Source organism: Lacerta agilis, chromosome 11 (assembly GCF_009819535.1).
Source record: "Lacerta agilis isolate rLacAgi1 chromosome 11, rLacAgi1.pri, whole genome shotgun sequence".
Taxonomy (NCBI): Eukaryota; Metazoa; Chordata; class Lepidosauria; order Squamata; family Lacertidae; genus Lacerta; species Lacerta agilis.
Genome location: NC_046322.1, coordinates 32,583,842 through 32,611,574, shown reverse-complemented (window position 1 = coordinate 32,611,574; position 27,733 = coordinate 32,583,842). Strand labels below are relative to the sequence as shown.

At 41.0% G+C, this 27,733-nt stretch overlaps 1 protein-coding gene across 2 annotated transcripts; it reads left to right on the top strand.

The window, feature by feature from the left end:
* Positions 1–2,908: 2,908 nt before the first annotated feature.
* On the top strand, positions 2,909–27,113 carry TMEM161B (transmembrane protein 161B). 2 transcript variants are annotated; one of them, XM_033163916.1, is made up of 12 exons: positions 2,909–3,126; positions 9,052–9,155; positions 11,374–11,457; positions 12,070–12,167; positions 13,216–13,372; positions 16,570–16,721; positions 17,687–17,747; positions 19,790–19,930; positions 21,557–21,670; positions 23,368–23,542; positions 24,382–24,478; positions 25,925–27,113. In XM_033163916.1, the coding sequence occupies exons 1-12, from the start codon at positions 3,124–3,126 to the stop codon at positions 26,200–26,202; spliced, it is 1,464 nt and encodes a 487-aa protein (XP_033019807.1). In that variant the 5' UTR covers positions 2,909–3,123; the 3' UTR covers positions 26,203–27,113. The 2 variants fall into 2 exon arrangements, with proteins under 2 accessions (XP_033019807.1, XP_033019808.1); XM_033163917.1 differs by lacking the exons at positions 2,909–3,126; positions 9,052–9,155; positions 11,374–11,457; positions 12,070–12,167 and having other exon boundaries at positions 13,251–13,372; positions 16,566–16,721.
* The last annotated feature ends 620 nt before the right edge of the window (positions 27,114–27,733 follow it).

Below are 27,733 nucleotides of genomic sequence, written 5' to 3'. Positions count from 1 at the left end.
GTTGGTGGTTCTTAAAATGTATCCATATCAGAAATGATTTTGTTGCAAATGTGACATTTACACCTCTGCCATTGTTAAAAAAGTGTTTTGGTTCGTGGAATTTGGTAGCTTCCAATTATGGGGTTCTTTTTCACTCCTGGCCCACAAAGTGCAAGATGGAGCATATTTCTGAAAACTTATGGGCTCTTCTTTACTGGGATGGCCTTTGAAATTCAGGGTTAATTTGGAATGAATAGGGGAAGATGGATGGGGAACTGTTTAGAGAACTCGTATGTGCAAACGTGTGGGGGAGATGTTTCTGGATCAGGCCTTTGGTAACCGTGGACAATATACGTAAATAAAATAGAGAGAGGAGTGAGAACACAGAACAGCCTGGAGAAATCTAGCTCCCAGGGTTCCAGCCGAGATGACCTTTTGTCTTACACAACTGCCACCACAGGATTATCAAAAGCTAGGTTGCCCTGAGAAAATAAGAAAGGTTCCCAATTGCAGAGCCACCACCAAAAAGGCTCTGTACTTGCCAACGCAACCAATTTCACCAGCAGGAACACAAACCAGACCTCAGACCAGGATCTTAGATTATGACCATGGTTAATTGCAGCAACGTAAGGCAAAAAGGAGGGACCCAGGTGGCGCTGTGAGTTAAACCACAGAGCCTAGGGCTTGCTGATCAGAAGGTCGGCGGTTTGAATCCCTGTGATGGACTGAGCTCCCGTTGCTCGGTCCCAGCTCCTGCCCACCTAGCAGTTCGAAAGCACGTAAAAGTGTAAGTAGATAAATAGGTACCGCTCTGGCGGGAAGGTAAACAGCGTTTCCGTGGGCTGCTCTGGTTCGCCAGAAGCGGCTTTGTCATGCTGGCCACATGACCCAGAAGCTGTACGCCGGCTCCCTAGGCCAGTATTGCGAGATGAGCGCCGCAACCCGAGTCGGACACAACTGGACCTAATGGTCAGGGGTCCCTTTACCTTTAAGGTAAAAAGGTAAAGGACCCCTGGACGATTAAGTCCTATCAAAGGCAACTATGGGGTTGCGGTGGTCATCTCGCTTTCAGGCCGAAGGAGCTGGCGTTTGTCCAGACACCTTTCCAGGTCATGTGGCCGGCATGACAAAACCGCTTCTGGTGCAACAGAACACCGTGACAGAGCGCACGGACTTTGATTTAGGCCTAGAAAGCCAACACAACTGGTGCAAATAAGTGATGCCACATCTTTAGGCCTTCTGGCTCACATTAGGATCCCGCCACTCCTCACTGGCTACCATTGGAGTTGCCTTCAGAGGTAGCCCCATAGAAAACACATTGCCTTAGTCCAGTTTTCTCCCCCTCCCCCCGTGCCCACCCAAACTGGCTGGGGAGCTGGCGGTGTCGGGAGAACCCCCAGAACAGCTCAAGGGGGGGGGGAAGAGGGGAGGTTGCTCTATTAGCTCAAGCACTTATGCTTGCCTGATGAAACCATCTCCTAAGTACTACACTGAATCCCTCCCATAGCATCCTTCAGCCACCAAATGCCTATGCAAACAGGAATGTCATCCTAGGACGGAGAATGGGCCAAGCAGGGGCTGTGCGTGCATGAATTTTCAGCAGCGAGCTGAAGGAAACGGGAGGCTTGAGTTTCTCTGCAGGCTAAATCCCACAAAGCTGTGGTTTGGTGGCTGTCTGGGCTCCCATTGAAACAAGAGCTGTTGGAGCATCCCTGCTGTAACTCCTTCCACCCTATGCTAGTCAGGATGCACACCTGTGGATCCATATATCCTAAAGACACCAGTCTCTACTGATTTCCATTCCCAGGAAACCGAACCTGGGTAAATGCTGGAGCCTCTCGGAGATTGGGGTGGATGCAACAGTATTATCCTTCCTCATTGTTTTCATTTCGATTGTAAGCCACCTTGTATTTTTTTTATAGGAAGTTGGAATACTGTATGCTTTACTATCTTTATGTGGTGCAGGCAATTCTACTGAGGGGTGGGTGAGGGGCTTCCACATTTCTCTCGCGGACTGATATATATATATACCAGAGATGAGCTCGTGCAATAATTTTGGTGTCCGCGTTAAGGACCTGGGAGGCTCGCGGTTCTGCGCGGGTGGAAGCAACGCGCGCTGATGAGGCTCCTCGGGCGGGAAAGAGGCTTCTCCTCCTCAGCGGCCTTAGAATAACGGCAAACGTAGCAGGCAGCATGCACGAGCCGCCCCCAACCACCTTTCGCCTCAGCAGCTCGCGCGAGACTCCTGACGCACCTCCCTCCACTCCCCCCTCCTTCCACGGCACGAGACATGCCAGCCAAAACTTCCGGGTGTACGCACTTTCATACCAGGCGGCGGTTGGTTATAATGATGCGTGCGCACTCAGCCGCCCTTAGCGCTTCTCAGGGCGGCGCATGCGCTAATTAAATGCGCCACTCGGCCAGTCTTCCCTCCCTACCCGTTCATCATTGACTATGTCCCTTATATTACTCTCGTTATTTGTCGATCTCTTCACACCGTTTTAAAAAGCCTAGCCTTTGCCGACGATCCTTGTGCTTAGCTACCTATGAGTAGCCGTCTTGGGGTGGGGGGTTGGACGGACAGCGACCTGCAAGACACACAGTTAAGAATCGCAAGCGAGAGGCGTCCCCGCTTCACCTCAAACAATTTTTCTCGGACAGCAGAAAGGGCGACTCTGGTGACCTCCCATGTCACGTGACAGGGCTCCGGCCCTTGCTGCCCGGCATCGGGATGCCCTCCATTGCGCCTGTTAAAACAAATAATTCAAGAACAGCATGTTATGGGCGAAATGCATTCCCTTTCCGCTTAAGAGTCTCGGTATGAAGCAATTGCCTCTCCACCGCGACAGGAAGAATGCGGCGAAGCGGTGCGCCGCGAAACGGGAGTCTCTTCCTTTTTCAGGCGGATCTTGAGGGCAGCCCTCCTCGGGGTCCTTGTTCACCTGGGTCCCGGCGTGACCTCTGCAGGCTTTGGGAGGCGTGAGCCGGGCATTAGAAACCGGCGTTAGCTGGCGAGAGGGGTTCCGAGCGGTACCGGAGCCTCCCCGCGAGCATTCTGCGCTTCTCGGCTCGCGCGGGGAGGATTTATGAGCTGGGTGTGGGGAGAGCCCGCGAGGCGGCGGCGGCGGAGGCTACAGGGGCAGCATGGTGAGTCTCCGGAGGGTGAGACCTCGGAGGGGAGAAGAGAGGCAGGGAGAGTTTGAAGTTCTCCCTAGAGCCTGTTGCCCTTTTAGGGCTTTCGGGACAAATCTTGTTTTTGAGGGCGAGGGCTGAAGCCGGAATAGGGGTGTTTGTGTGTGGGGAGAAGTCGGGAGTGGGGAAGCTGTGGGCCTCCGGTTGTTGCTGAACACCACCTTCTGTCCGCGCCACCCTGGATGGCCAGTGACTAGGGGTGATGGGAACAGTAGCCCAGCAGCATCTGCAGGGCCACAGGCTCCCCATCCCTGTTCCGAAACGAAGGCCGGGCCTTCAGATGCTGCGGACTGCCACAATCCCTACCCTATGGACGCCAGCCCATCTTCTGCCCAACTGCTTACTTAGGGATGTGAGGTTGCCTGTTTTCAAATATCCGTGTGCAACCTCACAGGAGGGCAGTGATGGCCACCAACTGGGTTGAATTTAAAAGAGGACCGAGCAAATTCGTGGAGAAGGGAGTTATCGATAGCTACTGATGGCTATGCCCTTGCCTCCACAGGGCAATGCTTTTGGATGCCAGTTGCTGGCAAACACAGGGGTGAAGGTCCTGCTTGTGGGCTTCCCACAGGCAGCTGCTTGGCCACTGTGAACAAGATGCTGGGCCAAATGGGGGCAACTGTGCTAATCTAGTAGGCTCGTCTTAGGTTAACTTGGGGAAGTGTGGCCACATGTGCTCTCCTTTTTCCAGTGTGGGTGGACTTTCTAGGTGGGGTGGGTGAGGCCTAGTTTCATTTGACCAGCCACAGGGCCCCAGGCATGCTGATAAGCCATTGTTCCTGTTGAGGTGTTCCTGCTCTTCATTTGTGATTCAGGGACAGTCAATTGATCAAGCTCAATGGAATGCGTAGTGTGTGTGCGCACTGAAAACAAAGAAATCACCAACTCAATGGTTATATTCAACCTGAAATTACAAATTTATCCAGATTTCCAGTTATTCTAATATATACCCTATGAAAAAATATAGTTGGGTTTTATTTGCTTGTTGAGAACTGATTTGGCTGAGTCTAATCCATTTAATATGGCTATTCTTAAATATAAACACAAGCTGTTAGGCTGGATAAGAAGGGCATATAAACCTGCTGAAATAGCAATTCCACCTCACCTGTTTCTGTGATGAAAGGTAGTTGTCTCCTTGTACCATACTTGATAATTTCACTTGGAAATATACGAGCACTGGTGGTATTGGTACAATTTGGGGTTGTATGTCTGCAGATGGCACCTGTGATAGTAAGCATTCCAGATTTCAGTGACCCAACCACTGCTGAATGAGTGGTCAGCCTATGTTGTTTCAGTGACCTGCAAGTCCTTCTGTAAAACTTAAAAGAAAAAAAAAATCAACTTCATATATATGTTTCAAAGCATCCTGAATACCACTTCTTACACTGCATTACCTAGATTTGCCACCAAGCATACACTGAGTCATGGTGTCCTATGAAATCTCTGCTCTTTCCCAACTGTATTTGTGTGATGTGTAATATATGTGTTTTGCAAACGTATTTGCCACATTTGCACCATGTAAACTTTACATGTACACCTAAAAATATTAGTGGAAAATGAACCCAAGTGTAGGCCTATATGGGATAGATTGCCCCATTAAATACTATTAGTCATATAGGGTTTTTAAAAAAGTATTTTAATTAAAGACTATTAGTTATATAGTTAAGTGGAATTGCCATACCACTGAAACTGGATGCCTCAACTGTTGGGAGAGGACAGCTATCAACCACTTAAGCACATTGCTTGTGACCTTCCAAAAGCACCCATTTATCTGCTGTTGGAAAAAGAATGTGGTATTGCTTCCAGTCTAGTGATGAAAGTCATTATTTATTTATTTGTTATTTTTATAGTATGCTTAAAATTGTTTTACAGCATTAAAAACAATAACATTCAATAAATTGCAAAAAAAAAAATCCAAAACAAAAAAATCAACAAAGCAGCAGGATGTAAAACAAATAAAAACATGCATTATGCTCTAGAGTTCTTCATTGTAATTTCAGGTCTATTGTCCTTCAGTTGTCAACTTGAAAGTGAGAACTGAGACATTAGATATCCACTGAAAAGTATTTTTTGGTACTTTTTGAGTAAAACCCTGCAATAAACTGGATTCTTCTAATATTAGGCCAGCACTGGTGAATGTTTCCTGAAACACAGTATTGTGACCAGCTGAGTGAATGTCCACTGGGAGGGAAGGGGTTCTCTTCTTATGTTAACCTTATGGTTTGAAAATCACTGCTGCACCTCTCTTTTCTAGTTTGCTGTTTAGACCAGGTCCTGTATTTCAACATGGCTCATTCCATGCTAGTGTTGCCCTGTTGGGAAACTGGGGTGATCCTGGCATGGAAAGGAGCAATATTTTCAACTCCCTTTCACATGGCCCGAGGCTTCTGAAACCACAGAAGAAATGTATGAAGGAGCCAGGCTACAGAGAATCCCATGCTGTTGAGACTTTGGAAAGAGCTGTGGAATTCATACTACATATTATCTTTAGGGGCAAAACTTCTTAATGTAGGCATGATAAATGTTGCATGAGCTATAGCGTACTTTAAGAACCTCTTAGCCAGTGGTGTTTGAGAAACTAGGTCACTAAGCAGCAGTCTTCTGAACTACTTATTATCTTCCATTGATTTAGACTGTGGGAAGCAGCCTTGTACAACTGGAACCTAGTGAATCCTGCTAGGACCTGTTTAGTTTCTGTTTTCAGCCTGGACTTAAGGATCTATTGCATTTCAGCAGAGCAAAGATGCAGGTCCCAGATTTCCAGCTCTACAGTGCCATTGGTTGCTACCCATACTATGAGTTAAATCTGTATATAATTTATATAATAGATTTTCATTTTCTACCTTTTAGGGGCAGTGGGAGTGGGGTAGACTTGTCACGCTTCATTATTAGGAAGAGAAGCAGAACATTCCTAAAGTTTAACACTGAATACTCCTGTTTACTCACCTTGACACACAAATATTGCCTGCAAATGTATCTATCTAATGCATATATGAGACCTAACTAAGTCATAATCAGAGTTGATTCATTGAAATCAATAGACTCATTTAATTTCATTGATTTCAGTGGGTATATTCTGAGTATGGCTAATATTGACTCTCCTCCTCTGTATCTTTGTGTTATATTCATAATCTCTGCAAAAGAGATGGATGGATCACGTGAATGGAATATGAGTATATAGAGAGTTGATTTTTCATGACCTTGTATGCACAGTGGGAATGTACGCAAGCCTGAGACTTGTTCTTGTGCTCCGCTTCATGTAGAGCAGGGATAGCCAACGTGGTGCCCTCCAGATGTTGCTGAACTACTCCCATCATCCCATGACCATTGTCTATGCTTGCTGGAGCTGATGGAAATTGTAGTCCAAGAACATCTAAAGGGCACCATGTTGGCTACCCTTGATGAGAAGCTGTGTGAATCAACCCTGAAATCTTAAACTCAAGAGTACTTAAAGAAACTACTAATGCTGCATTGCAAACAGTTTTGAAACTGAGTTTCAAAAGCAGCATCCCAAATCAGCCCTGTAGTCATGTTATTTCTAAAGAGCAATATAAAAATCTGAGAAATACTGCTGTGGTGCTCTGTATTTCACCTTACACATTTTCCTCTCTGTTAACCTTGTTTCTCCCCTAGATCACGTCTTCCATATTTAACCTGTTTTTTCAGTTGCTCTATGCCAGGAGTCACCAAACTTACCTGGTCTCTGGCTGGTTCCTCTGCGATTGTGCAGAGGGCAGGGGAGTGCGCACCCACACGCTATTTCCAGCGCACTTCTGGGTTGGCGGAGCACCGGAAATAGCTTGTGCGCATGAGCACAGGCCTCCGCAGACCTGGAAGTGCACCGGAAATTATGCTTGCGCATGCGCACAAGCTATTTCCGGCGCTCCGCCGACCCAAAAGTGGGTAGCCGCATCGTGCCGGTAAGAGCGGGCAGTGGGGGTGGGGGGGCGCTGCGGGCCAGAAAACTGAGTCCCTCGGGCCGCATGTGGCCCGCAGGCCTTAGTTTGGGGAAGCCTGCTCTATGCTTACCACTTATCACAATGCCTTATCAGAATGTGGTTCCAAACTGTCTGACCTCTAGATATTGTTACAATGCAGCTGCTAAATTCTATTCAAAACAAAGTGCTGCAGCAAAAGTAAATATTAGGCATAATTGTGTGCACACAATTTTCTTGCCCTTGACTAAGTTATTTCCTGGGGGCCTTTTATAATCTGACTGTATTATGGTCACTATTTCTCCATGCACTGGGATGAAAAGTGTATGCTATAGATTTATGCAATAGTAATGTATTTGGTAAGTAATAAAGTGATGGTGAGCCTTTTTACCAATATTTTTGGGAAACCTGGATTGCAGGCATGGGTATATAAGATGCTAAAAGCATCTTGGGCAGTTTTCTCTCACTGTGAAGTAAAATGTTAGTCTGCTGCCTCTCAGATGGTGCACTATGCATGCCCAGCAGTTTTTTTTATTGCACTATGCAGAAACTTGAATATGGGTTCCAAATGCCACATTAAACTAATAATTTTTGACTAGTGTTGGTTGCCAAATAAATGCTTTTTTTTTTTGCTGCTGCATCACACTGTTGACTCATGTTAAGCTTGTGGTCCACCAAGACCCCTAGATCCTTTTCACATGTAAGCCAGGTGTCTCGCATCCTATATTTGTGCATCTGGTTCTTCCTGCCTAAGTGCAGGAAGTTTTTGTTTTGCTGTCTTTAGAATTGAGATGCAACTTTTATGTGGATGGGGTGGGATGTGCATTCTCTGTCTTGCATTGGTAAATGCGAGAACTGGAATGTGAACCTGATGTGCGATATGGGATGGTGCTTGGGGAACGTTTTGTGTGTGCGTGCTTTCCTTTGTTAGCTGGAGAGCCTTTCTGGTTCCACCCACTGTGGCCCCTGGGAGATGGCCATCTTTGAATTCAGCCCTTGGACTGAAAGAGTTTCCCCACCAGATATTTAGTCTCTGGTTTTATCTTTGTTTTACTTCTTATTCCATATCTTTACTTCTTATTCACCCAACATAGATTTCTAAAGGCTTATAGGTATAAGAATTTGTGATGGAAATTACCACATGTATTCTAATTATGCAAATTCATCACTACAGTGTTGCACAGACCACATTGGAAAGTATTATACTCGCAACCTCTTTAATTTCAGGCTGCAGGCTGGATATGCAGGTGTAACAGCATGGTAGCATGTAACATTTCATAATTTTTTTTTTTTAGAAATAGCTTTATTTACAAAATTGTTTTATTTTTGAAATTGTCATTTTTATAGTTCAGTTGCTTTGAAATATTTTATAGGAAGTGATTCATAAATGGTAATAAATACAATAAACATGTGGAGAACAGACATGTCGTGTGCCCAGGAGCAATGGTCAGTCACTCTCTTGAGTTTCCTATAGGAGGCACAGGTGTATCCAGGCTTCTGCATGTATTATGAATCAGCTCTAAATCACCAGTTTTTAAAGATAAAAGAGAGAATGGATCCAAGTCTGGAAGTTGTGACTTGTTTCTGACAAGTGACTAATTGCAAGCTTGGCCCAGGCAGGGTAGCCTAAGAATTTGAACTGAGCATTCCCTGCCTTCTTTAAAACACATTTTTAGAAGTAATGTTGGTGGTTATGTAATTTATCTGATCTTCAGAAATAGTGTGCTACAATAGAAAAACAGTTAGATGTGTGCTTTCTTTCCTAGAAAGCCATATTTCTGAATCCTTTATCAATGCTTTTATGGAGGGATTAGGATGAACAGTCATAAGTTCACAGTTACAAAAACAACCCTGCAGTATATAAAGGTTCATTTTAGAACTGTAGGCTTTGAAATATAAAAAAATGTTCCTGCATGTTAACATACATTGGCTTATTCCTCCACAGGGTGTGATAGGTGTGCAGCTGGTGGTTACCATGGTGATGGCTAGTATTATACAGAAGATCATACCTCACTACTCTCTGGCGCGGTGGCTTCTTTGTAGTGGCAGGTAAGATAAGGGCAGCAAAATGAACGTCTGACAAAGTGGGTTCTAGCCCATGAAAGCTTATACCATAATACCACTGATAAGACTGTAAGGTGTTGTTGTAATTGTCCAATTCTGTAATGCATTTGCGTTTACCTAGAAACAAATCATAGTGATGTGCAGATCTTGAGAGTTTGGCTTTCAGTAGAATAGTCACTTTCAATCTTTTAAAGTCATTTGGAGATTTATCACTGTACTGTAACTTCAGATGAAATTGAGTAATACGTGGTATGCTTAGTTATACTACTGTGTATCTTAATGAACATAACTCTTGGCAGGGTTCTTGTTGCAGACTATTCTGTTCCATCTAAGTTCCTCTTAATCCCGTGGCAACATATTTCTTCCTTAAGTGCTTGTAATAAAATACAGTTCCTCCTATAGTTGAAATATGAAGTTGAAAATGAAAGAAAGAAGTGGGATAGTTTATTCACAAAACAAGATGCTGTTAGGGGCAAGTATACTATTTGTGATACATTTATTAGTGATCTGGATCACAATAGTTCAAGATTAGTCATAAATTTCCATTTGGATGTGTTCTTTTCCTTGCGGGTTGTCTTGTCAACAGATGGTTCTGAAAAAAGGGTGAAGTATTAGCAACACAATCCCCTAGCTTGCAAACTATTCTGATATAAATGTTCTGAAATTCCAGATAACAAGAATTAATTTTTTTAAATTGCCTTAGTAAGAAATCAGTTAAAGATGTTGATTAAATAATTCCGCACCTAGTTCAAACAGGTGGGTCTGCCATAGTCAAAACAAAATAAAAAATAAAAAAATTCCTTCCAGTAGCACCTTAGAGACCAACTAACTTTGTTCTTGATATGAGCTTTCGTGTGCATGCACACTTCTTCAGATACACTGAAACAGAAGTCACCAGACCCTTATATATAGTGAGAGAGTAGGGAGGGGGGATTTTCCCATCCACCTTAAAAAAAAAAATCTGTTCCAACAAGGGGTGAATTGATTTCCTGGATGGGAAATGCAAGGAAGGATTGTGGGAGCTGGTACTCAATGTCAGTAGCTGCTTGTTCTAGACAACTGCTCAAACATCTCACTAGAGAGGACAGGTGGAAGCACAAATCAGGCAGAGGGGATGATATAGTTGCATTGACCCTTGCTTGGTGTTAAAACAACAGCATTTTGTTGGTCCATCATGGACTCCTATAGAGATTTTTACAGCAGCTACTGGGTATTCATGGGGACTGTCTTGGAATATTGGAAGTCCTGACATTTAGTGAAAATATTGCATGTTGCCAGTGGTTATTTTTGCATAGCAACAACCCTTTTCTGTTTTGTTCTTAACTCTTCATAACCAAATCACTTAGAATGTGGGATTTTGGTTTCAGAAGCTGTTTGAAAGGATAAAAATGTTGAAAATGTAGGCAAATGGCAAAAAGGTGGGGTTTGGGCAGAAATGAAAAGTGTGCGTGCTCTGCCCCCCACCTCCAGTCACCAGAGGCTTTTGGTAGTCACTGTGTGCTTTTAAAACTATTTTTGAACCTCATTAGTTGAGTCACAGCACTTTTAAACTGATATCTTTGAAGCTTATGTGCGTTTCTGTAACATAGTAAAATATTATTTTGAAACCTCAATGTACAAAACTGACACCAGTTTGGAAGCTCGTTCTGATAACTGGGGCTATGTACTACAGGGCAACATATATGTAAGGAAGTATGTGACATATGAGAGGACCCAGGTGGCGCTGTGGGTTAAACCACAGAGTCTAGGGCTTGCCGATCAGAAGGTCGGCGGTTCGAATCCCTGCGACGGAGTGAGCTCCTGTTGTTCGGTCCTAGCTCCTGCCCACCTAGCAGTTCGAAAGCACGTCAAAAGTGCAAGTAGATAAATAGGGACCGCTCCAGCGGGAAGATAAACGGCGTTTCCGTGTGCTGCTCTGGTTAGCCAGAAGCAGCTTTGTCATGCTGGCCACATGACCCGGAAGCTGTCTGCGGACAAACGCCGGCTCCCTCGGCCTATAGAGCGAGATGAGCGCCGCAACCCCAGAGTCGGACACGACTGGACCTGATGGTCAGGGGTCCCTTTACCTTTACCTATGTGACATATGATAACATCAGCTTGAAATCAGGAATTTTGTGAATGGACAAGAAAGCAAATTCTTTGATATTTAGTCTGATAAACACCTGTATTTTTGTTGGTACCTGCTTCTTCAAAAATATGGTAGCTTGCGATGGTATCTGCATCCCACAGAAGAAGAATTACGTATTCTTGCCGGGAAGCAACAAAAAGGAAAAAGCAAGAAAGATAGGTAAGTAAGCAATTTGAGCCCATCACTATTTCAACCTCTGTCTCCTAGCTAGAAAATGGGGGTGGCCATTTGCTATTCTAATTAGTCTTTGAAAATGAAGAAAAATACTGTTCTACATATGGAAAACTGGATGGATGGATGTGCACATCTGTCCCCCAATACACATAGAATAGTATAGAATCTCTAAGGTATTTGCCTTCTCTTCACCAATATCCTCATATTGTGTATGGCTTATAAATTTTGTTGGTTTAATGTAGAGTGGCTAACTCTCCATTTGTGGCCCTTATCCAAACCATTTTTCTCACTCCCTCCGACCCCACCAACTTTGGCTGCACCCTGATGCTAAATAAATCACACACATGCCGTCATCAGATTGATCATTTGGCGAGTGGAACATGGCAGTAGGTCCCACTCTTCAGCTCAATCAGAAGGAGTGGTGGTGGTTGTGTGTGTGTGTGTGCAGACACACACACACACATTCTCTATCTATCATATATATATATATATAGAGAGAGAGAGAGAGAGGGAGAGAGAAAGAAAGAAAGAGAGACCTGGTAACTTTGATGGCGCTCAGCATATGGAATGGTTTTTATGATGTGTCTTTCTTTACAGGAAATATAATGGTCATATTGAAAACAAACCGCTAACCATTCCTAAAGACATTGATCTTCATCTGGAAACAAAGTCTATTACTGAAATAGATGCATTAGGTAAGGGTCTGAGACCATTATAAGCTGCATGGTGTCACAATTGTGTATTCTTTAATCCTAAATGTATGGTGTTGTCCAAAGAGAGCTACATAATTCTCAATTCCAGTTTTGTTCAGGTACTTACTTGCAGAACAAACATTTTCAGTGGTGCAAATTAGCCTCTTTTTGAATTTCAAATCTGGCCTCTGTTTTAAAAGCATCTAGTTTCTAAACAATGACTTGCAATATTAATTGGAGAACTTTGGAGGTGAAGGGTAAGTTAATTATAGCTGTCCCTAACTTTGCATAGTAAATTGTGTAAGTTGAGAAATTAATTCCATGTAACACCCAATATTTGTTTTATAGCCAGTTTCAAATAGATCATGAAGGGAGGCAGCTATTTTAAGTTTTACACTGGAAAGATTTACTTCACTTTGAGCATCAGTGCATGTTGGAGGAGGACTTTCAGCATTATTTTAGAGAGAGAAGACCCGCTATACATTGTAGGCTAAACTTAAAGCTTTTAAGCTGTCCCAAGACAATACTGATAACAAACTAGTCATGGTAGTTCTCATAGAGATATGTATTTGATGACAGGTAGAACACACACTTTGCATGAATGCAATCCTGATCAATCCATGGCATCGTCAGATAAAACGCCTGTGGTAGCAGAGCTGGGGAACATCCTGGCAAGCCATTGCTATTCAGAACGGACTGTATGAGACTGGATGGAGCAGTAGTGTAGCTAGGTATAATAAAGCCGTGAATCCATTTGAACTGGATTCAAGGAGCAATATCCTCCTTGCCAGAAAGCTTATGCCTTCTATTTGGTGTATCTAGATATTCTAGCTATTTTCCGCATTTTGTGATTGGTCTTCTAATAATCTAATTATAGTTGAAAGTTATGGTTGGTTTTTTATTTTTGTATTTTTAAGAAAACAACAATGAAAGGTTGATAATTGCAGTTCATGTATGGATATCCTGGGTGTATTTGAAACTCTAGGAACCACAGGTGCTAAAAATATTTTCTGCTTGTATTTCAGTTACTAAGTAACCGTTTATATTTCAGCCTTGCATTATTTTCCTGAATATCAGTGGCTGGTGGACTTCACAGTTGCGGCTACAGTGGTATATTTGGTTACTGAAGCCTACTACAGCTGGGTGAAGCCCTCACAAGAAATGAATATCAGTATAGTCTGGTGTCTGCTTGTTCTGGCTTTTGCAATGTATCCTTTTACAGTGTCACAACTGTTCTGTATGACTCCTTAAAAGAAGATCTAATGTTCTGTGAAACACGCAGGAGATAATTTGTTGCTTTTAATTGAATCATAGGAAGTCTTATGGTAGTGTTCATCTAAAGCATGCATAATTCATTATTACATAGTGCATTATTCTGTATGAAAGATTTTTTCTTTGTCCAGAAGCATAGCCAGCATCCACAAGACACGCACAGCACTGTGCAGTAATGGCAAGCTTCTGCTTGATGGTCTTGGCAATGGTGACTGGATAGTACCAAAGAGGTGTTTAAAGAATGCTGAAACAGTCTTGCACGGCCTGCCTATATTTTGCTGAGACAGTGTAAGTTGCAAATAAGTTGTTGAGCCTCATGCCAAGCCTCCCCGCTCCATCTTGTTCTTGATATTTTAGGCTTTAAAAATGACTTTGTATGTTTTAGGTCTACACAGCATTCTTTGTCGGGCTGGCTTCTGTTTACAGTGATAAGATTTGTAAGAAGGCTTAGTAAATACCCTTGCTTTCTAATGTGTGTGTCCCCCCCCCCCGGTCTAGTGCTAGTGATTGACATTGCTGCTCAGGTATTGATAAATAGTCTTTTATGATTTGTTTGCTGACATAAGTAGAATAAATCTTATTTCCAGTTTTAGGGATCAGATTTTCTGCAAGATTCTTGTTTTAATGTCTTTATTGTAAAATACGTTAACTAAACAATGCACTATAAAACTGTCCTATTTATGAACTCTTTCAAGGGCATGGCTGTAAAATCTTAGCCTAGATTTTGTAATTATTTGCATAGGGAGATACCCAAAATTGTAACATTTTGTTAGACTCTAAATACAAACTTGTACTAAATAATTGGACTGCAACAAAATTAGGGCTTCTGCCTACAGTTGCCTATATTGCACAGCATGCAGCAGAAGTCATAGTTATGAATAACATATACTAAAAGGAGCACTTGTGTGCAGACTGCTATTGTAGAAGAGTACCACCAGCAACAATCTATATATAGCTCTTTTTCTCTCCTTTGTAAAAAGATCTCAGCATGTGCCAGCCTCTGCTTATCTGCAGGCTTGCTGTCAAAGAGGAGACCCTGCAAAAATACTGCAGTATTTAGGGTAGGGAATAAAAAAAAGTTAAATTGCTGATTGCTATCTCTTAGTTGCATAGATTGCCCTAAAAACTATTATTTTGCATTCTCTTGAAGCTTTAGATATGCTTTAACTTAAGACAGTTGCTGACTTTGAAAAAGGATAGCACTGCATTATCTACTGGATAGCTCAGTTGGTTAGAATGTGGTGCTGATAATGCCAAAGTTGCAGGTTCGATCCCCATAAAGATCTGCATATCTTGCATTGCAGGGGGGTGGATTAGATGATCCTCAGAGTCCCTTCCAACTCTATGATTCTATGCTGGCTACACCCACCCACACTCACAACCTCTCATATTATATGGAATGAGATCTCCATTGAAGAGTTTTGTGCACTAGCTTGCATCTCTTTTTGCTGAAATCTGTCTTCTCAACCATAACTTACCCACCCAAAAAAAAACCCAGATGGATATATGGGCAAAAAATTATGAAGAATTAGACAGTGCTTAAAAGGTGGTGACTCCAGTAGTATGTGGCAGTCTTCTTTGTATTCCAATCTGGTCAACTTCTACTGCTTCTGTACATTGTCGCATAATTAAGAAAACAGACAATTGCTGCTTATGTAGCAAGTGCTGGTCAAACAGCTTTCTGAAGAGAAGCTTCATAATGAGTCTAAACTGGTTGAAGCAGAGGAGGCAGAGTTCAGTGCAAGATGTTGGTGTCTCTTGAGCTGATAAAGTCAAATGAAACAAAATATTAGCAGTGTTCCTGGTACGTGGATAGCAGTTTAATCAGTGTAGTTCATGGCTAAAATAATATTTACCTCTCTACGCTACGAATCAAATAAATGCCCAATAGGAGGTGACATTCTTAAGTATGCATACTGAAATCTGTTTTGAGCATTGTTGACTAATGAATCCCCAGGCCATAGAGTGTATGTACATCCAAATTCTGATGTACATTATAGTAAGAATCAGTATGGATTGATACAGTTAATAAGTGCATGTTCGTGCTCTTAAAAGTGTTGCTTCAATAGCAGTATGTCTGCATTAATTGACTAACAGTATTGTCTTCTTGTTTTTCTTTTTTTTAATGAAAACTCAGTATGTTATTTAAACTATTTTAAAGTCTTTTGGAAATTGATGATAGTCTGATTAATAGAGGAGAAATGATTGTGTGATCATGTTATCAAGTCACGCTTTGTGTTCAACTTCTGCATAAAATCTGTTAAATTCTGGAGTTTCTGATCAGAAAGGCTGTAAGCTTTAATATCCTAATATCTCAATTTAATTCCAGCTTCCTTTAAAATAAGTGAAATTAATATTCAACTGTACAAAAAGCTTATTTGGTTTCTACAGAATTGTTGGTTTTGGGTGTAGTGAGAAAGATCAAACTTTGTTAACTTCAACTCCTTTTATACTGAATAAATCCTTGCTGTTAGCTCTCTTTAAATGCATCTCTTTAACAGATAAACTGGAAGTTTTATCTAATTGTGTCTCTTTGGTGATGGGAGGCTTGTTTCGAAAGTGCCTTCCATTAGTGGTAAGAGGGGGAATTGGTTTTAATTTATCACCTCTGCACCACCCAATCTACTCCAGGGAGTTTAGAGACCCTTAGGAAAACCGGGAGTCACACAGGGGATGCCCCTCCCTTCACAAACCTTTCCGCCAATGGAAAATTCTGCTGAATTAAGCTGCCTTCCATCAGCAGAGAGAAATACGCAATTAGATACAAACCAGGATCTGAGCAGCTAGGTGCGCTATGTGGTAGGGTTTTATTTTATTTTTACTTTGATCACCAACCCTCCCCCATTCTATATCATAAACTTCTTTCGGTTGAATTTGCCTCTGTTTGAAGAGGAGGGGACCATGTGGCATATTGGAGCTGCCTGCTGATGATGAAACATAAACCAAATTCCCTTTGGGCATATGGAACTAGTTGTCTGATTTTTTTTGTAATAAGTTTAGTATGCGTTGACAGCACTGTGTTTAAACAAATCCACTCAGCTGTGCTTTCTCCATATAATTTTCATCGTAAGCTAATTTTTGGCTCGTCTAAAGGTTGTGCAAAACTGTTTTTTCCTTAACTATTCTTATGTAGCAAAATATTGTTTTCATTAACTGCACACTACTTCAAAGTAGAAGAGGGAGGTGAGCGATCTGTCTGCGTAACCTTTGGCTTCTTTTTCTTTGTCAAAGCCATGACCATTCTGATAGTAACAGAAAATTATCTAGAATTTGGACTCGAATCAGGTAAGACCTTGAAACATTGTGTTTGGGCAACATTCATATCATTTAGTTGGATCCAGAGAAATGTTTATACAATATTTATCTAGTTTCAAAATTTATAGACTGCTGTTCACCACGGGTCACAAAACGATTTACAGAGCAGTCCATAAAACAAATCACCGATCAAATAATTTGATGTTTAAAACAATAATAAACACAGGGAAATAATAAAGTGGGCATAATACAACTTCTTGTAAATACATGCTGGAATTGAAAGGTCTTTGTCAAGGAGACCAGTGGAAGGCGACTTTTTGATATGGCAATCCCCAAGTCCCGTCCCCCCCCCCAACCCTTGGGCCCTGCCAAATGGGGTAGGATGTGGAACAGGAGGGGGATAATGTAAAATCAGGTGGAAATACCTTCTGTGTACAAGATCTCTCATAGAAAGTGGTTCCACAAAATTTTCAGCACTTTTTCTGTTCTGCACCTCCACATCACAGCACACAGCACACCATATACTGACCTTGGAGGAGCCAAAAGCTCTAAGAAAGTTCAGCCCAGTGTGTGTTTTACAAACAGATTCTTTCTCAAAACATTTACTACTGTTTTGCCTACTTCTAACCTTAGCTTGTTTTCATTTCTTCAACTCTTTCCCCATTACTGCAGTTGCCTGAAGTACCTCTTGTAGAAATTGGTTATGCTCTTAGATTGTAATTTAGGCCCATTAAGATCAACACTGTTGACTTCAGGTGATATAGATTGCACTCTTAAAAAGAAGACACAGTCTGTTCACCCTTATGAGAACATACAAATAGCTGAGAGATATTTTCCAAGGCCTTGCCTGTTCATACCGGTAATTGAATTAGAGCATTCTGACTGGCGAATGAAGAAAAACCTGGCTAACATTTGAAAATCACCTCTAAAATGTTTTGTGTTGCTAGTGTTTTGAGATTCTGTGTTTCACCTTGTGCAAAATTTTCCACATGCAGGCTTCTCAAATTTTTCAGAAAGTGCTGTGCAGTTTTTTGAAAAGCAAGGCTTGGAATCCCAGTAAGTATAATGAACAGCTATGTAGAGCTATGTAGAAATATGTAGTTGGTTCTGTTCAACTAACTTTTACTCAGAAAGGACCCCCTGAAATTAATGGCTATGATTAATTTAGGGCATTCATTTGACTAAAGGCTAATTGAATACAACCCATTGTAATGTTATCCATGCTTTCCTTTTAGTTGAATTTTGTTTGTATTAAGGTTCTTAATTCACAGGAGCACACAGGACAAGGGTTTCAAATTCTACAAGGCCTTTCACATTCTGTTCATGACAGTAATTCTTTGTATAAACTGCTTCTGAAACTGTTGGGTACAGCTTATGATGCGGCACATGAGAGCTGCTCTTGACAGAAAGTAAAGGTTCCAGTGGACTTTCATGATATGGGTCCTGTTGCAGTAGGACCTCATATTCCTGAATGCCACATTCCCGATGTACCAGACCACGCTTTCTATTTTTCAGTTACTCCTTTTGAATTTGTGCAAACTGCAAACGCCTATGAATCAAATGTCTTCGAAATGGGAGTTCATAATTTGCAACTCCACACTTTTAGAGGAAAGGTGATGAAATGCAAGTGAGAACAGGGCTCCTGTCCTCTTTTTAATAGTTGAGTTTGGTTGCACTCTTCTAGCATAACCAGCTGCACTTGCTGAAATTTCTTCTTGTATTGGAACTCTTGTCTTCTTGAGTCTTGTTGGCCTGGCCATTGAGCCAAAGCAATATTCAACTATTTCTGACCACTGCAGTGGTCAGAAACTTAATTCTGATAATCAGCAGGTGAAACCTCCCAATTTGTTCTTCCACAGATGTAACAGATTCTTTAAAAGTTGCTAGCAGTAAAGGGTAGGCTGCAGCATCAGTATCATGATTTGAAGGGTGTGTGATATTATACACATAAAATAATCATAGAAATGATGTGTCGGAAGGGACCACAAGTCCAATTAGTCCAACCCCCTGCTATGCAGGGAACTTCTGCCCAGTAGCCTGAGATTAAGAGTCTCATGCTCTACCAACTGAGCTCACTCTCTCTCTTATGTATGAAACACAAGCGGGACCTTCAACAAAAGTATTGCATTGTAGAGAGTTCCTATTCAGAATGCAAGCCTTGCCCTCTTATAGGATATTCCGTTCCACCCCCTCTTCCATTCCACTCTGTTCCCACTGAGCATGCTCAGTCCTCACCGATCATGTTTTTGGTGTTCTTCCCCTGCCCAAGTGCACACAGATTTTTGGGGTACTTTTGTAAACCTGGGGTTTTCCCCAGACTTGCTCCTCTTACCTCTCTCTTCTGGGTGTGATTCATCATGTTGCCTACATAAGTATCCACAGATGGAGAAAGAGTTTTTATTTAGTATACTGTATAGCAAGAGTGGGCAACTGGATCTGGTGGACAGGCTAGAGCCTTATCTTCCCCTCCCCAAACACCCATCAAGCATCAAATGTCAGGTGACCTATTTTATCTACAGTGGGGCTTGCAAAACACTATATACAGCACTCTGCAAGCCCTGACACTGGTTGATTGTTGAAGCTTGCAAAACACAATGCAGGCCTACTTTTGGCCCAGTTGCATCTTTACTTGTATCTCATATGAGGTTGTGTATAGGTATGGTTTGGTCAAAATGGCCTGGCAGGACAAATTGGAAGATCTGGCAGACCTAATTTGACCCATGGGCTAGAGGTTCCCTACTACTGATGCATTGATGTTGACACACAGAGATGCACACATGCACCTGCTATTCCTCTCCTGTAAAAAACAACGAACAACCCATTATTGGGCAACAAGTACCAAAAGAACTTTTGCATAAATGACTTGATATCTCAGAAGACACTTTTTTTACTATTATGCATCCTGCAAGAGTAGATTGGTTTAATATTTCTGATTTTAAGTAATAAGTATTTCTTAACAGTTGGAAGGAAAATATGGCTTTTGTTTGCTTTTTTGTTTTCCTTTGTCATCATGAGGTATGTAAGAGCAGAATATATACCATGTCCTTAAACTGTTGGAAAAGTTGACCATTGTTTCCCTTTCCCCCCTTTTTTCTTAGGGGTCCTGTTTCTAAACTAACCTTCAAATTGTTCTTGGCTATCCTTTGTTCGTTTATTGGTGCTTTTTTGACATTCCCTGGATTGAGATTGGCTCAGATGCATCTGGATGCTTTGAGTTTATCAACTGAAAAAATCACCCAGTAAGCCACATCATGTAGAATTTTGCTTAAATCTGCCAGTGGGAATATTTGGGCATCACTTTTTCCTTAGCTGAAATGCCAATTCATAACCAGTTTTCAGGGTACAATAAAAGTCAAGGAAGGGACGGAAAAGTCAAAGAAGGTTGTAGCAATTGTTCTGCATGCAGAAGGTTTCGGATTCAATCTCATGCATCTCCATGCAGAGCTTGGCAACTTCCTATTTTCCTAATGACAATATGGCTAAACCATCTATTAAACATTTTAAAAGAAGAAAAGGCAGGGGTGAGGAGAGGAGGAAAACGAGACTTGTGTTCAGAAGTCTTAAAGGTGAATACCCGGAACAGTTGAATATCTGAATAGAGCACATTTATTCGGTGAGGAACCTGGCATAGTGCAGGTGAAGTGGCCCATGCTGTCTTAAGGCACAGCGGTGGCAGCTCCAAATTGTGTCTGATGTCTGAGACCCCAGGAATGTTCAAGAATGCTGGACAGGAATAATAACTTCATGGTTGCCTGTGCCTGTAAGCAACCTTGCTGCTGCATTCTGAACAAGCTGCGAATGATGGAGAAGCACTGTTGGAAACCCCTATAAGAGGATTAAGAGACATTTAGTCCTGTGGCTAAACCAGAGATAGGTTGCAGTGGCGGGTCAGCCTGGGATGTAGTTTAGGGACATTATGCCACTGTGAAGGATCCTCAGACGACTTGATCATTGGATATGCTCATAGAAAAGGCACCGAAAAAGATGATGCCCATAAATTATACTTGATCTGCTGCCTTCTGTTGGGCCCTATTCACAAGCAGAAAAACCCAAGGGAAAACATTAGTTTCATACCAGCTACCTCTTTCTACCTGCATTGCCTTAGTGCTTTCAAATTGCAGAAATGTTGTTTGCTAACTAAACAGTTTATCTGTTTCAAAGTTTCCTTCTCTACTGTCTAATCAACAAATGTGCTACTTTAGAATAACTAGTATATGTTGGTTCATTAAGGTTTGGTGTATGGATTAGGGGTGAAGCTGTGCATTCATTGGAATTCCCTACACTTAGCTTGATTGTCAGTGTAATAGACTGAAATATCTGTTCTGGAACCCCAAACCCCATTGAGCCTACCAGAGAGTGTGGGGCATTCCTGGTCACATAGCTAACTCATGTTCAGTGCTATCGAGACTTATTAAGCTTCACTGTTGCACTGTGCAACTGTATAGTGAATCTTACAATATAATCTAAATTGAAAATTTGGTAGTGGCAAGCAAGCTAGAGCCATTATGGGTCTTCTTTCTGAAGAAATGATGATGATGATTTATTAAATTAAATACTGCCCTCCATCTGTAGATCTCAGGGCGGTTCACAACATAAAAATACAAGATTACCCCCCCCACACACACACACACAAAATACATAATAAATACAAAAACAAAAACAAACCAACAACCTTGCCCAGGATTAAATACAGGAGCTCCAGCATTTTCAGTGACATTTTGAAAACCACCATCCTAGCAGATAAAACAAATGTATCAAAAGGATTATGAGCTAGTTTTTTATGTATTTTACTTTATTTTCAACACAGCAGTTTGAAAACACAGTTATTACGGTGCATTAATTTTGTTTCTCTATTTAACTTTCAGAACTCTGCTGCATATAAACTTCCTGGCACCCCTCCTGATGGTCTTATTGTGGGTAAAACCCATTACCAAGGACTATATAATGAATCCCCCATTGGGAAAAGAGAATGTGCCTTTGTAAGTTGCTCTTGAAAATCTACCTTGTAAAATCTTACCATGCATGTACCACTTTGCAGAGGGATGTGGGTGATGCTTTGGTCTAAACCACTGAGCCTCTTGGGCTTGCTGATTGTAAGGTCGGCAGTTCGTATCTCTGCGACGAGGTGAGCTCCTATTGCTTTGTTACAGCTCCTGCCAACCTAGCAGTTCGAAAGCATACCAGCATGAGTAGATAAATAGGTGCCACTGCAGCATGATGGTAAACAGCATTTCCATGCACTCTGGCACTTGTCACGGTGTCCAGAAGCTGTTTAGTAATGCTGGCCACATGACCTGGAAAAGCTGTCTGCAGACAAATGCCGGCTGCCTCAGCCTGAAAGCAGAGATAAGTGCCGCACTCCATAGTCAAATTCGATGGACGTAACCATCCAGGGGTCCTTTTATCTTTCTTTTTACTTTCTAAACCATTATAGCTATATTGAGTGGAAAGAGGACAACTTAACAATTGTCCCAGCTTTAATCCTTGGAATTTTGTTCTTTCTTAGTACCAAGGAATATAACATATTTTACAGTAGCTTGTTATTCATTCTCTTCTAATGGTTTAACTTTGATGGTCGTAACATAGAGAAAGGTGCACACTGGAATCAAGAAAAGGCACTGGTTAATATTATCAACAGAACCTACTCCTTGGTCTACAGAGATCTCAACTATTAATACCACTATATTCCCTATTTGGCTATAACTGCAAAAGGAGGCAGTTTGTTATTTAAATCACTGAGAAACTGTAATACAAAGGATCTATTGATCTTTAGGCATTAGGGAGAAGCTTCTGAAAGTTAGCTATAACCACTGCATGCACAAAAAATGTTATATTTTAACATGCAATGTTCTTACACATCTGCTCTGAATTCTTTGGTAAATACAGATGGCAAGGGTCTATATTTGGTGCCTGTCCTCCTGGCTCCTTCAAGCAAATCTTGCTTTGCCACTTCATAAAAATGTTTATATTTAATTTCATAACTGTCACTGGGAGGTGGGGAAGACGTGTTTAATAATAACAACTTGCTTGTGAGCATAAATGGCACCATCTTCTAGCTTGTCTAACTCTCTGTAACAATGAAATGAGTTCTGGGCTTGGGATAGGATTTTTTTTAGCATGAACAGCATACAGAACAATTTGGAAGATTTCTTGTAATTGCTTGACATTTAATAGAACTGCGGTGTGAGATAGAATGAGAATGAGACTGCAATACAAAGCCCAAAGCAGTAAAAAGACCAAATACTCTGTCCAGTAAACTGCATAAATTAAAAAGTCAGTATTCTCTTCTGTTGCATCCTACTGCCTGTAAAAATACGCCGAACATATTTTTGTTCTTCTCTTTTGACATGGGAGAAGAAAGACAAATGGGCCAAGACTCATTTATTTACTTGAGTACATATTGCACCCAGTAGCTAAAAAGCTCTGATAGGAATGCTAACTATAAAGTAGTAGTAATAAGAGATTTTCTACACTCCTTCTCCTAAAGGTTTTTGTGACCATCAACATCTCTGTATATTCCATTGATATTTGAATACCGCACAGTATGGTTTCACTCTGTAGTGGAATTGTTTCTTTCAACACTCCAGCAGTCTTGTACAAAATGGAGAATATGTGCTTAGTACAGTGTAGGGTGTCTTTTGGAAAATCACTGCATTCCTTTTTCTCTAATCTACAGAATGTCAGAAGCAACATTTGATACTCTCAGGTTGTGGATTATAATTCTCCTGTGTGCTTTGAGGTTAGCCATGATGCGTAGTCATCTCCAAGCCTATCTTAATTTAGCACAGAAATGTGTGGATCAAATGAAAAAGGAAGTTGGCAGAATAAGTACAGTTGAACTACAGAAAATGGTAAGCCCGCCTGAAGCTATAATAGTGTGTATAAAACAAATGAACTAACCAATGATATATTTAGACTCAATATATATTAGATATATTTAAATTTATGAATACAGTACTGTCCCATATTGTCTTTATAGTCAACCTGAAATGTTATCTAGAATGATGGTACTGTGACTTTAGGGACATTAAATCCTAATATTTTCTGGCAATAATCACTTCTTACTTTTCATTAGTTCTGAAGGATATTGCTGCAATTCTAATGGTTAGTGGATAGAGCAATTCATGACATTGTAGGAGGGAAACAGTGGTTATCAATGAAAATGGCTGTTTTGATTGAAGGCTAAAAGACAATGAAAGTTGCAGTCAACCGATCTATGGTTTTTTTGCCTTGGAGAAATAGTTTACTGCTATGGTAGTGGAAGTCCCTTTGATTTTCAAGGGGTAATACTACTTTCACCAGACAAGTACATAAATGGTAAATATATTCCTAATGTAAACTATATACTTGCTTTTGGGGAGTGTTTAGGACAGAAATAGCAAACAGATTTCAAAGGGATCACTATTAAAATTGCATGGGTTTTCCGATTGTTCTGTTCAGCGTTGTGATTTAGTCTTTTACTCTATTCTGATACTATGTATGCTTTAGATTTCAGCTTGTGATTTTGTTACTGCATTCTTTCTTGTAAACTGTCCAGAAGGTTTTTCTGTTACATGACAGATAAATTGTACAAAATGAACTGCTTCTAAACTATTTGTTAATACCAGCAACTGTGCTTAATTGCTTGCTATATGATAGTCATACTGCATTGGCTTGTGCACTGAGTTATTTGATATTTTTGTTAACTTAGGTGGCCAGAGTGTTTTATTACCTTTGTATAATTGCACTTCAGTATGTGGCGCCTCTGGTTATGCTGCTTCACATGACTCTGCTGCTGAAAACTTTAGGTAAGATGTATGCAATAAAGAAAAGAATTTGCTAAGTAATGCTGTTTTCTAAAACGGTATTATTTTCTTAAGTATTGTGGGAAGAAATGGCAAGCCAAGACGTTGAGGCACAACTGCATGACGAGCATTCCTGCATGCTTCTGTGTACGTAGCTTTTATCTCTGTTGCAAATCCAGGAACGGCTGGCAAAGATGTGCATATATAAGAAAGCTTGCAATTAGCGCAGTTCTTGCTCAAAAACAGCTGAAGAACTGAATGTATCAGTGGTTTTGCATAAAACTGTAGAATAGTTATATTTTTGTGAAGGGCACACATGTATTTGTGCTTTCTGTACATGAGATTCAAAATATGCTTGGGCATATTGCACTCCCGCTGCCTCCCACCAATAAGTGCTGTTCTTGCTAGAAGGTATAAATCTGTTCTTAGAGATACAAGTTCTTTCTTATTTAAAATATTTTTATGTCACTATTCATAAAAGATATCAGAGTGGTTTACAGTAATAGTATATAAAACTAGTTACAGGTAGGAAGCCGTGTTGGTCTGCTGTAGCCAAAACAAAATTAAAAAAAATTCTTCCAGTAGCACCTTAGAGACCAACTAAGTTTGTTATTGGTATGAGCTTTCGTGTGCATGCACGTATCTGAAGAAGTGTGCATGTACACGAAAGCTCATACCAATAACAAACTTAGTTGGTCTCTAAGGTGCCACTGGAAGGAATTTTAGTGTATAAAACCATACACTAAAAACTGTACTAAAAAGTTAAAATCAGAAATCAGTTAACTATTACGGAGTTCTTAATTGCCTGAATAGAAAGGTTTTCAGCAGGCGTTTAAAAGTTGAAACAAGGCGCTTCTATTGGCAGAGTGTTGCACAATAATGAGTTGATGACACTGAAGGCTTGGTTTTTTCTTGTTGTCAAATGAGCCTTTCCAGCTCAAGGAACAACCAACAACATTCCTGCAGATGATCTCAGTCATTGAGCTGGGATATAGGGGTTTAGGCAGTCCCCTTGAGGTACCCTGGACCTAGGTTGTTCAGGATTTTGTAAATTAAAAGAAGGACCTTGAACATGGCTTCATATTAGATGGGCAGCTGGTGCAGTAGTTTTCTCCTTCCCAAGTCATGTATTCTTAATTTCTGAATCAGTGCATGCAAGAAGCAAGTATAACTGGTGATTTTGAAGCTTGCACATTTGGCTGCAGGGGAGATGTGCAAATTCCTGCTTCATCTGTTGCTGAAGGCACGAAAAAAAGGAAATTAAGTTTGTACTGAGCAAAGCTGCATCGTGCATCTTGGGATTCAGGTGGCTTCCATTTTATTACCTTCTAGAAACTGGTTCAGCTCTTTGCACCATGAGCACTAGTTGTATCCTTGCTTATGGACATATGATTAAAAATGATCAGAGAGACTATAACCCTTAACATCTGTCTTACTTTCCTCCTGTAGGTAACTATTCCTGGGGCATTTATCCAGAAGTTACTTCAGATTTACCAGTGGAGAGAAGTCCACTGAGCAATTCAGTAAACTCTGAATCTTCATCTGATGATGGAAAGGTGAAGGTAACTGTAATACAGCTAACAATGGCACTGGCTAGCCTGAAGAACATTTTCACTCCACTCTTATTCAGAGGACTTCTGTCCTTTCTCACTTGGTGGATTGCTGCTTGTCTCTTTTCCACAAGCCTTTTTGGGCTGTTCTATCATCAATACCTAACAGTGGCATGACCTAACAAGTTCAAAGCTAGGAAGCCCATGTGCCCAAAGGAGACTGAAGAAAAAATGGAAGAAATAACATGACAGAGTCTTTTTCATACAGTAATTGCTTTCTCCATGTTCCAGGCAATTGTTGGGTAATGTTGGAAATCGCAAATGAGTTTGTAACTTTGTTACCTAAAGTTGTAGGTAACTGCTGAATTGTTTCTGGACTGCTTTGAAATATGTCGGAAGTACCTTCTGTTTTGGTGAACTTCGTGCTGCCCTGAAAACACTGTGTTATTCAGTCATTGATTGGCTGATCTTAGTGGTGTTAAGGTACTAGGGTTAATAGTCACTGCATAGAAAATGGAACGTTCAACTGAGCCATATAAGGGGGTTGGAGAAGTTATCCTGTTGGCAAAAACTGAAGAGCAAAGTCATCCAACAGGACAAAGAAATACTGTATATTACAGTAAAGGAAGCTGTTTCAAAAGAGTTTATTGTAAATAAAATGCATGGACTCAGCAAGCATTTGTTCTAAAGGACTTATTTACATATTACAGTAAGGGTATTGTATTGCAATATTGTGTCACTTGGTTACTTAATATATGAATGTTCAGGAGTGTGCAGTTGTCAGACTTTAAAAGCATTTCACTCTTTGAGCACTCACATACTTGAAACGCATCTTTTAGTGGTTCTAATGGAAGAGCATTAAGTCGTAAGACTGCGAGACTACGTGTACCTCACTCCTGCACAATCATGTATTAGAACTATGCAAAGTGGTATAATATGCTGAGGCTTCCACAGCATATGTGAAGCACTGTATCCTATAATGTAATGTGTCAGGAAGTCCTACAGAATTTTCATATTGTAAAAGTAAATATATTGTTTCAGTCTTAATATTCTTTTAAAAATAATAAATGGCCATATGACTCCTTGGACGTATTGGTGCTAATATTTATCCACTTAGATCCATTTGGGTTTTACTGTTCTGAAATTAAGACAGATTTCATTGGATTCACAAGAAAGGTTGACACTAATCAAAGTCTCCTAAACTTATTTTACTATGTGTGTATAGTTAATAGATCACAATAGGTGAAAATATTGAAATTTTCCTATGAATGTGTACTGCAGGACAGACAAGCTAGGGAGAATTAATAAGGGTTATGCTGTGAAAAGATTCATCAATGCCTTTAATTATAAGTAATCATAGCTGCAATGTCAATGAAAGCACTGTAGCCAGTGAGATGCTCTCCAGATATTATTAGACTCCCATCTCCCGTCAGCCCTAGCAGCATGGCCAGTGATCAGGGACGATGGGAGTTAGGAGTCCAACAGCATATTGAGGATACCGAGTTGGTTACCCTCTGCTCTAGAACTGTAGCAGGTTTTGTAATTTTCAGTGAGCCACCTGCCTTGCCTGGCTGTTACAATCTTGTTATAATGGATACAGATTCTAGATGATGCCAGCGTACATTGCTCTGTTGTGGCCACCTTTTTGCTATGGCACATAGCGTATAGCAGTAGCTGCCGTCACCAGACTATTACCGCCCTAGAATAT